At 39.6% G+C, this 12756-nt stretch overlaps 1 protein-coding gene across 3 annotated transcripts in view; it reads left to right on the forward strand.

Annotated features, from left to right (window-relative positions):
* kcnn4 (potassium intermediate/small conductance calcium-activated channel, subfamily N, member 4) overlaps positions 1-12640 on the forward strand; it is a 41886-nt gene extending 29246 nt beyond the window's left edge. For all 3 annotated transcript variants that reach the window (XR_005035904.1, XM_036942767.1, XM_036942781.1), the window contains 3 exons: positions 3690-3759; positions 4766-4932; positions 10620-12640. Coding sequence is in view for 2 of the 3 variants with exons in the window: in XM_036942767.1 (XP_036798662.1) it covers positions 3690-3759; positions 4766-4932; positions 10620-10623 (241 nt within the window). In the remaining variant the exon portion in view is untranslated. The remainder of the gene's footprint in view (positions 1-3689; positions 3760-4765; positions 4933-10619) is intronic.
* The last annotated feature ends 116 nt before the right edge of the window (positions 12641-12756 follow it).

Raw genomic sequence — 12756 nt, forward strand, 5'->3', positions numbered from 1 at the left:
TATCTAAGAGCCAAACATGGTAAACTTAAAGGGTCAACCTGCAGTTGCTACATCCATTTTTGGACTTATAAATGAATGATATGTAGGGAAGACTGGGGTTGGTTGTCTCACAGGTTGGTTGTCACAGTGCTAATTACTCCCAATGTCAATGGTGCTGTGTAATACACTGTCTATTTAAGGTTAAAATGTGTGAATTCTTTGAAATAACTCATCCACCTGGTCAATTTATGTCTATGTTTTTCATAGATTAAAGTTTTAAAAAAAAGATTTTATAAAAGGTGTTTTCTTTGTAAATGCTTGAACAATTATGCTTGTTGAAAATAGGAAAGGGAGAGCTATATTTCAAACCTATTTATGAGTTCCTAGGTCAAGTCATGTGATAACTGTTGGGTATGGTTGTCACATGGAATATTAAGTAGGTTGTCACTATCAGCTCCGTTATAAAATCCCAAGCTCTTTTGTGCTTGTGATATAAAGAGCTCCCTTCGTTGTCTCTCTCCCTTCGTTGTCATTTCTAACACACACCCACAGAAAAAGTATTTGTACCTTAAATTATATTATGGGCAGAAAAAACATTTTCATTGAAGTTCATGCGTCATTTCTGACAAAACCTTTTGATATCGCCAATCATTTCAATGACTATTTCACTGGTGAAGTGGACAAACTGAGAAGTGAAATGACAACATTGAACAGTGAACCATCATACCATTGTATTGAAGATCTAATTATGAAAGAGAATGATTGCTTTGAATTTGGTCAGGTTTGTGTGGAAGAGGTGGAAAACTATTGGTTTCCATCAAAAAGGATAAGCCACCAGGTATAGACAACCTAGATGGGAAACTATAGAGAATGGTATCAGACTGTATTGCCACTCCTATTTGCCATGTCTTTAACCAAAGCCTAAAGGAGTGTGTGTCCACAGGCGTGGAAGGAAGCTAAAGTCATTCCAGTACCTAAAAATAGCAAACCAACCTTTGCTGGCTGTAACAGCCACCCAATCAGTTTGATGCCCGTTCTTAGTAAACGGATGGATAAAATTGTTTAAACAAATACAATGCTATTTTTCAAAGAACAAGTTAACTACTGACTTTCATTGTGCATATAGGGAAGGGCACTCGATTTGTACTGCACTGACTAAGATGACTGATGATTGGCTAAAATAAATGGATAGTAAGATGATAGTTGGAGCTGTATTGTTAGATTTCAGTGCAGCCTTTGATGTTATTGATCATAATTCATATTGAAAAAAAGTGTTATGGGTTTACATCACCTGCCATCACATGGTTGGAGAGTTACTAATCAAATAGAACTCAGAGACTATTCTTTAATGGAAGCTTCTCTAACATCAGATATGCACAGTGCGGTATCCATCATGGCAGTTGCCTTGGGCCGTTACTATTCTCTATTGTTTACAAGAATGCAACCTCTACACATCAGCACCTACAACCAGTGAGCTCACTGAGACTCTTAGCAAGGAGTTACAGTCAGAATGGGTAATTAATAATAAACTGGCCTTAAATGCATCTAAAACAAAAAGCATTATATTTGGTTAAAACATTCTCTTAGACCTAAACATTAAATGGATTTGTGCGTAAAGGATGTGACCATTGAACAAGTTGAAGAAGCTAACATCCTAGGAGTAACATTGGATGGTCTGGTATCAAGGTCAAGTCATATTGACAAAGTTGTTATAAAAAGATGTTCTGCGTTTTTGACACAAAGAGCAACTGTACTAGTTGTTCAGGCTCTGATCTTGTCCAGTCTTAATTACTGTCCGGTGATATGGTCAGGTTCAGCAAAGAAAGACTTAACAAAGCTGCAGCTGGCTCAAAACAAAGCAGTGTGCCTTGCCCTTAACTGCACACACAGAACTAACATCAACAACATGCATGGTAGTCTCATGGTTGAGGGTTGAGGAGAAATTGACTACTTCTCTTTAAGTCTTTTTAAGAAAGGTGTATGTTACAATATGCCTAACCACTTGTATAATCTCTTTGCATACACTTGAAAAATACACATTGCCCACTAGACACGCCATTATGGGTTTTATTCACGGTACCCAAACCAAAAACAGATTTTATGCGTTGCTTAGTTATGTATAGCGCCATGTCATCATGGAATGCTCTGCCACCATTACTAATAAACATACAGTACTGTGTCACAGCACCTCTCCTCTTTCTAAAGATCTGATTTAACTGTACTGTATATAAGAATATGAATATACACTGCGTATACAAACATTAAGAACACCTGCTCTTTCCATGGCATAGACTGACCAGGTGAATCCAGTTGAAAGCTATGATCCCTTATTGATGTCTGTTAAATCCACTTCAATCAGTATAGATGAAGGGGAGGAGACAGGTTAAAGAAGGATTTTTAACCTTGATACAACTAAGACATGGATGTGTGCCATTCAGAAGGTGAATGGGCAAGATAAAAGGTTTAAGTGCCTTTGAACAGGGTATGGTAGTAGGTGCCAGACACATCAGTTTGTGTCAAGAACTGCAGCGCTGCTGGGTTTTTCACGCTCAACAGTTTCCCTTGGGTATCAAGAATGGTCCGCCACACAAAGGACATCCAGCCAACTTGACACAAGTGTGGGAAGTACTGGAGTCAACATGGGCCAGAATCCCTGTGGAATGCTTTTGATACCTTGTAGAGTCCATGCACGAACAAATTGAGGTGGTCCTGAGGGCAACTGTTCTGTACTTTGTCATGTATTTGTCAGTTTTATGTGGACCTCAGGAAGAGTAGCTGCTGCATGTGCAGTAGCTAATGGGGATCCTAATGAACTAAACTTACATACACATTTACTCAGAATGTCATATGTTATTCTCACGACATAAAATTCTGAATTTTGACAGGAATATCGTTCAATCAAGGAAAGGCTATTTGTAAGACTGTATGCTATACTGCTTAATTTCCTGTTAGAAAATGAATAAACTTCTAGCAAACATTGTATCCAACCCCGCAAACATGGGGCTGGTTGTCACAAGTGGACAGAGTGTGTTTGATGGCTTAGAACTCCATGTTAGAATAAATATGAGGATAAAAAGGGTCCCCATTTCAACCGAAGACCTTGGTCTTTCTCTGAACATTGAAAAATAATCTTGTAAGATATACTAGTGCTGAGAAATACACACAAGAGTACAAAGTGTGACAACCAACCCTGGTCAGAACCCAACATATAAGCTTGTTCTAATCCAATGTTTTTAAACAATGTAAATGTAAACAAACACTATATAGCCTCAAAACATAGGTAAAACTATAATTTTGATAGCATGGATGGTCAGTTCTTGCACCCATAGCTCTGTCTATGAATGTGAGTGGTTTCATTTCTCCAGCTCCATCCCTTAGCTTTTTACAGAAACAGGGGCAGGGAGGATGCTATGTTATTGTTTCTATTGCTGATTGCCGCTTTAAGCCTGAAGCAACTGTTTATTATGTACCTCAGCTATTCTCAAAGCCAAGGGATTGTGTAATTGTTAGTGTAAGGGGTGTTGTGTTTGTTCAGTGAAGGGGACCCTCTACAGTGCACACACTACCCAGTCAGATTTATATACATACTGTAATGTGTACTGGTGGCAGTGAAGACTGTTTTTTACTTCAGGCCCAGGCATTTATTTAAGGTCTCTATCACACTGTTATCATACTAAGATGTTGCTATGTCCTTTGTCTGTTTTGGACAGATTCCGGCACCTGCGCCTTAAACAAAGGAAGCTGAGAGATTACGCCAGTGAGATGGTCGACCTGCCCAAGGTAAACCAACCACACCATACAGTAGGTTAGAACAACTCACGGCAGAACTGTGTCGACATGTTTGACACACACACAAACACACACACCACGCGCAGGATAACCCAGATCCAGGTAATAACCACACTCTTACACAGACCATTATCCAGTATATTAAAGTTGCTGTGTAATTTATTAATAGGTGTTGAGACACATAAAATGTCTGTAAAAGACACATAAAACTCTATAAAACGACCATGAGGTTTAGCAGAAGGTTCAAGTCACTCTGTGATGTAATCCTAGACTCAGAGCTTTTTAGCTAATGGGCAGTATACCTGGCAAAGAATGCACAACTAAAGAAAGTGGCTGTAGTTAATGGGTTGTGAGCATTTTTATTAATGAAATTGATTGATATATTTGTGCAAGTCCAGCTCATATGTATATCAAACACAGGAGCCAATTTATGAGAAAGAAACGGTCACAGGAGACAGTTTTTAGGAGGGAGATATGTACATGTGACGTATGTGGTTCCCCTCAATGTTATAACTACCCTAGGGAGTTGTTTCCCCCAAGATAGTTGCCACTGTCACCCTCAGCTCATCCGGGGTTAAGTCTGGGTTTATCTGAATTCCATGTCTGGATTTTGTTAGGCATGCTTGTGTTGTTATGACAAAAAACTATAAGAAGCACAAAACAACAAGCATTGGATAAATGGATTAATTGTCTGTATGATTGTTTGTTTGGTTGACTGATGGTGAACAGACGATCATGTTTGGTTGTTTGTTTGTTTGGTTGTTTGATTGATGGTGAACATATGCAGATGATCATGTTTAGTTGTTTATTTGGTTGGTTGGTTGGTTGATTTATGGTGAACAGATGATCATGTTTGGTTGTTTGGTTGATTGATGGTGAACAGATGATCATGTTTGGTTGTTTGTTTGTTTGTTTGTTTGTTTGTTTGGTTGATGGTGAACAGATGCAGATGATCATGTTTGGTTGTTTGTTTGGTTGGTTGATTGATGGTGAACAGATGCAGATGATTATGTGCGACTTGAGTGCCAACTGGAACAACTCTTACCGGGAGCTGGAGCAGCGCATCATCTCCATGGAGCAGAAGTTAGATGAGCTGGGCCACTGCTTCCAACAGACCTCTGAGCTGCTGGCACAGGCCCTGCGCTACCGCAACCCTGAAATCAGGTACAGCCAACACAACCCCAACGCTGAGATCAGGTATAGTTAACACAACCCCAACCCTGAGATCAAGTATAGCTAACACAACCCCAACCCTGAAATCAGGTATATCTAACACAACCCCAACCCTGAGATCAGGTATAGCTAACACAACCCCATCCCTGAGATCAGTTACAGCTAACACAACCCCAACCCTGAGATCAGGTACAGCTAACACAACCCCAACCCTGAGATCAGGTATAGCTAACACAACCCCAACCATGAGATCAGGTATAGCTAACACAACCCTGAGATCAGGTACAGCTTACACAAAACCAAGATCAGGTATAGCTAACAGAACCCCAACCCTGCGATCAGGTACAGCTAACACAACCCCAACCCTGAGATCAGGTATAGCTAACACAACCCTGAGATCAGGTACAGCTAACACAACCCCAAGATCAAGTATAGCTAACAGAACCCCAACCCTGAGATCAGGTACAGCTAACACAACCCCAACCCTGAGATCAGGTATAGCTAACACAACCCCAACCCTGAGATCAGGTATAGCTAACACAACCCCAACCCTGAGATCAGGTATAGCTAACACAACCCCAACCCTGAGATCAGGTATAGCTAACACAACCCCAACCCTGATATCAGGTATAGCTAACACAAACCCAAACCTGAGATCAGGTGTAGTTAACACAACCCCAACCCTGAGATCAGGTGTAGCTAACACAACCCCAACCCTGAGATCAGGTATAGCTAACACAACCCCAACCCTGAGGTCAGGTATAGCTAACACAACCACATCACATACTGTATATCAGGTACAGTTAACCCAACCACAATCCAACCAAGTGCTAACAGTCAGTATCTGGACAATATGTGTGAAATGCTTGAAAATGTATATGATATCAACAGAGAGGTATATTTTCTAGGTGACCTAAATATTGACAGGCTTTCACCAAGCTGTCCACTCAAGAAAAAGCCTCAAACTATAACAAGTGCATGCAAGCTGGTTCAGGTTATCAATCAACCTAACACTGTATTTACAAACAGCATAGGAATGATATTATCCACATGTATTAATCACATCTTTACTAATGCTGCAGAAATCTACACATCCATCAGATATAGTGATCATAATACAGAAGCTACATGTAGGAAAACCAAAATTCCAAAGGCTGGGCCTAATATAGTGCATAAGAGATATAGTGATACCAAGGTTTTGTAGTGACTCCTATGATGAAGATGTAAATAATATTTGCTGGTTTGTCGTGTGCAATGAGGAGCAACCTGATGTTGCACTTGATGAATTTCTGAAATTGCTTATTCCACTTACAGTGGCTTGCGAATGTTTTCACCCCCCTTGGCATTTTTCCTATTGCCAAGTTGCCTTACAACCTGGAATTAAAATGTATTCTTGGGGGGTTTGTATCATTTGATTTACACAACATGCCTACAACTTTGAAGATGCAAAATATTTTTTACCGAAATAAGATAAAAACAACAGAAAACTTGAGCAGGCATTACTATTCAACCCCCCCCCCCCCCCCCCCCCTCCATCCCAGTCTCAAATCTCTGGAAGACTGAAACAGGTTTCCCTCAAGAATTTCCCTGTATTTAGCACCATCCATCATTCCTTCAAATCTTACCAGTTTCCCACTCCCTGCCGATGAAAAACATCCCCACTGCATGATGTTGCCACCAGCATGCTTCCCTGTGGGGATGTGGTTCTCGGGGTGATGATAAGTGTTGGTTCTGCTGTGGAGCTTTGCAACTCCTTCAGGGTTATCTTTGGTATCGTTGTTGCCTCTCTGATTAATGCCCTCCTTGCCTGGTCTGGGAGTTTTGGCGGGCGGCCCTCTCTTGGCAGGTTTGTTGTGGTGCCATATTCTTTCCATTTTTTAATAATGGATTTAATGGTGCTCTGTGGGATGTTCAAAGTTTCTGATATTTTTTATAACCCAACCCTGATCTGTATGTCACAACTTTGTCCCTGACCTGTTTGGAGAGCTCCCTGGGCTTCATGGTGCCGCTTGCTTGGTGGTGCCCCTTTCAGAACAAGTGTAGATATACTGAGATCATATGGCAGATCATGTGACACTTAAATTGCACATATGTGGACTTTATTTAACTAATTATGTGACTTCTGAAGGTAATTGGTTGCACCAGATCATATTTATGGGCTTCATAGCAATGGGTGAATACATATGCACGCACCACTTTTCCGTTTTTTATTTTTTAGAACGTTTTGAAAAAAGTACATTTTTTAATTTCACTTCACCAATTTGGACTATTTTGTGTATGCCCATTACATGAAATTCAAATAAAAATCGATTTAAATTACAGGTTGTAATGCAACAAAATATGAATACTTTTGCAAGGCACTGTACTAATAAGCATGCACCCATTAGGAAAATGAATGTATAAACTGTTAAATCCCCGGTTGAGAGGGATGAGGCAAAAGGAATGGCAAATAAGTTTGGCTGCACAGCCGGTTGGCAAACTTACTGTAAATTGAGTGTTGTTGTCATGTGTTGTTGTCCAGTGTTTCTGCCATGATGTGTTGTTGTCTTCGGTCTCTCTTTATGTGGTGTTGTGTTGTCTCTCTTGTCGTGATGTGTGTTTTGTCCTATATTTTTATTTTTAATCCCAGCCTACGTCCCAGCAGGAGGCCTTTGGCCAGGCCGTCATTTGTTCTTAACTGACTTGCCTAATTAAATTAAGGTTAAATAAAATAAAAAATTCTACTTAACGAAACAAAAACACAAAAAAATGTACTATGAAACAAAGCTAAATGATATAAAGGATGATGGTAAAAAGGCTTTGGAGCACCATAAATGACATTTTGGACAAAAAGCTGAACTCAGCTCCATCCTTCATTGAATCAATTCATCACAAAACCCACTGATATTGCCAACTACTTTAATGGATTTTTCATGGCAAGATTAGCAATTGTAGGCATGACATGCCAACAACAAACTCTGCACCTACACATTCACGCATAACTGACTAAATTATGAAGGACAAACAATTTAATTTTGAATTATGTAAAGTGAGTGTGGATGAGGGGAAAAAAGTATTGTTGTCTATCAACAATGACAAACCACCTGGGACTGACAACTTGGATGGAAAATTACTGAGAATGATGGCGGACAATATTGCCACTCCTATTTGCCATCTCTTCAATCTAAGCCTACAGGAAAGCGTGTGCCCTCAGGCCAGGAGGGAAGCAAAAGTAATTATGATACCCAAGAATAGCAAAGCTCCCTTTACTGGTTCAAACAGCCAACCAGTCAACCTGCTACCAACCCTTAGTAAACTTTTGGAAAAAATTATGTTTGACTAGATATATGCTATTTCACAGTAAACATATTAACAACTGACTTTCATCACGCTTATGGGGAAGAGCATTCAGCATGTACAGCAAATGACTGACGATTGGCTGATAATAAGAAAACTGTGGGAGCTGTTTTGTCTGACTTCAGTGCAGCTTTTGACATTATCAATCATAATCTGTGGCTGAAATGTATGTGTTATGGCTTTACATCCTCTGCTATATTGTGGATGTATTATTACTTGTCTAACAGAACACAGAGGGTGTTCTTTAATGGAAGCCTCTCCTACATAATCCAGGTAGAGTCAGGCATTCCCCAGGGCAGCTGTCTAGGCCCCTTACTTTTTTCAATCTTTACTAATGACCTGCCACTGGCACTGAGTAAAGCCTATGTGTCTATGTATGCTGATGACTCAACATCATACAAATCAGCTACCACAGCAAGTGAAATCACTGCAACACATAACAAAGACTTGCTGTCAGTTTTTAGAATGGGTGACAAGTAATAAGCTAGTAAATATTTCAAAAACTTAAAGCATTGTATATGGGACTAACCATTCACTAAACCCTAAACTTCAACTTAATATTGTAATGAATAATGTGGAAATTGAGCAAATTGAGGAGACTAAACTGCTTTGTGTAATCCTGGATTATAAACTGTCCTGGATTATAAACTGGATTATGGTAAAAACATATTGATGCAACGATAGCTAAAATGGGGAGAGGTCTGTCCGTAATAACACTCTGCTCTGCTTTCTTGACATCGCTACCAACATAACAAGTCCTACAGGCCCTAGTTTTGTTGCAGCTGGACTACTGCACAGTCATATGGTAAAGTGCTACAAAGAGGGACATTTGGCAAATTAGTTTCCCCAGAACAGAGCAGCATGGCTGGTCCTTAAATGTAGACAGAGAGCTAACATCAATAGCATGCATGTCAATCTCTCCTGGCTCAAAGTAGAGGAGACATTGACTGCATCACTAGCACTAGTCTTTGTGCGAGGTATTGACATGATGAAAGCGCCAAGCAGTCTGTTCAAACGACTAGCACACAGCTCAGACACCCATGCATACCCCACAAGACATACCACTAGTGGTCTCTTCACAGTCCCCATGTCCAGAACAGACACCGATAAAGCCATGACTACATGGAACTCTATTCCACATCAAGTAACTCATGTAAGCAGTAAAAATCTGATTTGAAAAACAGATAAAACTACACCTTATGGAACAACCTGGACTGTAAAGAGATGCACACACAGACACACATACATTGTAATGTTGTTGTATTGTGGTATTATCCATTTTGTATTGTAGATACTGAATGTAGTGGTAGAGTAGTGGTGTAATAATGTGTTGTATGATGTAGTGTTTTATTTTTTGCGATGTAATGGGGATCCTTAATAAATACAAATACAGAACTCCTATCAGCTACAGCTAACACAACCACAACCGTTACTGTATATCAGGTATAGGTAAGACAACCACAATTCAAACACAACCCTGAGATTAGACCATTTCACAGCCTAAGCAGTTTTTACAGTAGGCCTTAAAAGGTGCAACACATAGGTTTTTTAAATAGATTTTTTCCCAATGTAATTTCTGAAAATGTCCATAATATACCGTATCTGGCGCTAATTGTGGAATGATAGTTTCACAGTATTATTTATCCGCCAGTGTTGTGATTGGCTGTGATATTCACCTATTGATTTCTCCAGCCAGAGCGGCATCTGTTGTCAAAGCTGTTCTGACTTTGTGGCTGGCTGTTATCTAGTGGAAATCGCTCTGTCATTTCCTGGTTGCATTTTCCGTTTATGTGAGAAAACAAGCACTTAATAGTGTAAGGAATCATTGTACTAAATTGCTGTGAAATCGCTGAGAAATATATTTTCAATAACAAAAAAAGAATTGTTTTTACAGCTGTTACTTTCGGTTTTGGTCCACCAGCTTTAAACAGCTATAAAAATGTTTTTTTTTTTATTATTGAAAATATATTTCACAGCGTTTAGATGGTACAATGACTCTCTACACTATTCAGTGCTTGTTTTCTCACATAAACTGAAGTGTCAACTCGATAACACATCCACAAAGTCAGAACAGCTTTCACAGTGTGACAACAGATGCTGCTCCGGCAGTAGAAATTAATAGGCGAATATCCCTGCCAATCACAACACTGGTGGGTAAGTAATAGTGTGAAACACTATCATTTCACTATTAGTGACAGAAATATTATGGACATTTTCTGACATTACAATGCAAAAAAAAAGACAAAAGTCTAGCACCTTTAACTTTCACAACAAAACTTGATATGAACATGCTTGAGAATAATCTGTACTGTAGATTCTAATTATTCTCTCTCTCTCTACAGGTGACTCGTGGCTGTGTGGTTGGGTGAACCACACTCGCTGCAGGCCTTTCCCAAAGACTAAAGATGGATGCTACCAGCCTTCTGTAATTTCCATCAGACTGGGATGGGAATCCTCTTCCCCCCCAAAGCTGCATTTAACATTTGACCTGCGGCACCACTTGGACTACTGCCAGGACCAAGGCTGGCATCGTCTTCTGACCCAGCGGCTGAATGGACCCTACACAAAGACTCGTACTTGTAAAGACAAAAAAGAAAAAGGACTTCATTTTACTACAGCGGGGTCTGATATAGATGACTGGTGTATTTTTATCAGATGTGTTTAATGTACAAAGTATTGCGTTAACAATCTCAAGAACTCCAGTAACACGGCCTCTGGTTCTGTAGTTTGTGTCATCTCAGAGGGAGGGGCTCTATGGGTTCACCCACTGATGGCTCTGTAAAGTATGTCCCCTAACTCCTGCTATTAGTATTACAAGTTACATTGGAGGCTCCTAAACATAATGACTGGTTCCTATGGAACAAGAGGTTTAAACAGCGTTTTTAAATGTGAGGGACATTTCTTTGAATGCCACTCAGTATTGACAGCCTTCCTCAAAGCGTCTTTCAATTATACATTTTTCCACAAGTAAAACACAATGGTTATTCCACACATTTTTCCTAACAGGAAGTATAAAGCGGTGACATCCTCAGAGGCACCAGTGTATGAGACAACTGCCTTATTACTAGAGAGAGCTGCTGGTCTCTTATAAAATACACATCTCTGTTCTCTAACTGTTCTAATCCTCTCCATTTTGTTAGATTAGGAAATAAAACAATTTCTCTTCACACGGCCTCAGTCAGAGGGATAAACTGCTAGTCAGTTGCCATGACTCAACACTCAAACACTCCCTAAGGTACTGTGGAGTTACCAAAGTAGACTTTCGCATAAAGAACTAATCTAGACGGTTAAGGCCTGACATATATTGTTGTCTTAAGGATGATTGTATGGGGAAGCAGTCAGTTTACATAGTTAAGCTGTTCTCATAAAGATCAAGAGACAAGTGGCATAGCCTAATAAAGTACGCAGGCTGATATTTATTGGGACGACTCATGTACTGGAGGCAGCTCTGCAGAGTGGTCACTATCTGGGACAGCCACAGTCATAAAATCTGATTTCAAACCTAACCACACTGCTAAACATGCCTAACCAAATTTTTGTTTTCATGAATTTTTACAATATAGCAATTTCGACTTTGCAGCTGCCCCATCTAGGGGAAAACCGCTCAGTTCTGCCTCCAGGGCAAGACTCACGACAATAAACGTCAACCTGCATAAAGTACATGGAGACATTACTCACTGTTATTCTAATTCTGATGTGACAGCTCCCCCCAGAGGATATGTACATGCATGACAATCACACACCAGTCATAGACATGAATGAATGTCAAACGACATCATATTCTTGGGTCTCTGTGGCAGCCTATGGGTAATACATCATCACAATCTGAATACTTTTGAAATCTTTTACCAAACAATACTTGTGTGACATGGATTGTTTTGGACTAGTAACAGCCAAATTATACTTACTACACAGGTAGTATTACAAGTGGCCAGTCTTTAAATGAGGGTGCATTTTTAGAACACAGCTGTCAATACATGTTGCACTCAAGTGTGAATGGGGAAATATGGGTCAGTGGCACAGCATTGTCTTATTTGCATAATTTATGTTATTCACTTTGTGAATCAACAAATTGTACTTGTTCTCCAGCCCCAATGGTAAGGCTGGTAATCTGGGGCATTACTAAATCAAGCACCTTGTGGGGACAACTATTCCCATGGTTGTATTTAAACTGGACTTCTGCATTTTCATTAACTGGAGTGAAGATATGTAATTCTTAAAAATATATATTTTGTTTTTTTAGATTCTGCAAAAACAATGTGAAGTGAAACGTTTATAGGTTTTCTTTTGCCCATGATAAAACCATGCATTGTAAATACATTTTCTGGTCTTCCTGACAATTAAAAGCCATTGGTGATTGGAAGTTTTTGAATGAGTATGGTTCCACCAGCTAAATCATAACCTACTTATAATAATATTGCCATCTCATGGAACCGAATTAATGATAATGCTTTAGTCTTCTAATGTACAAATAACCTA

This window comes from Oncorhynchus mykiss, chromosome 2 (genome assembly GCF_013265735.2).
Source record: "Oncorhynchus mykiss isolate Arlee chromosome 2, USDA_OmykA_1.1, whole genome shotgun sequence".
In the NCBI taxonomy this organism is placed as follows: Eukaryota; Metazoa; Chordata; class Actinopteri; order Salmoniformes; family Salmonidae; genus Oncorhynchus; species Oncorhynchus mykiss.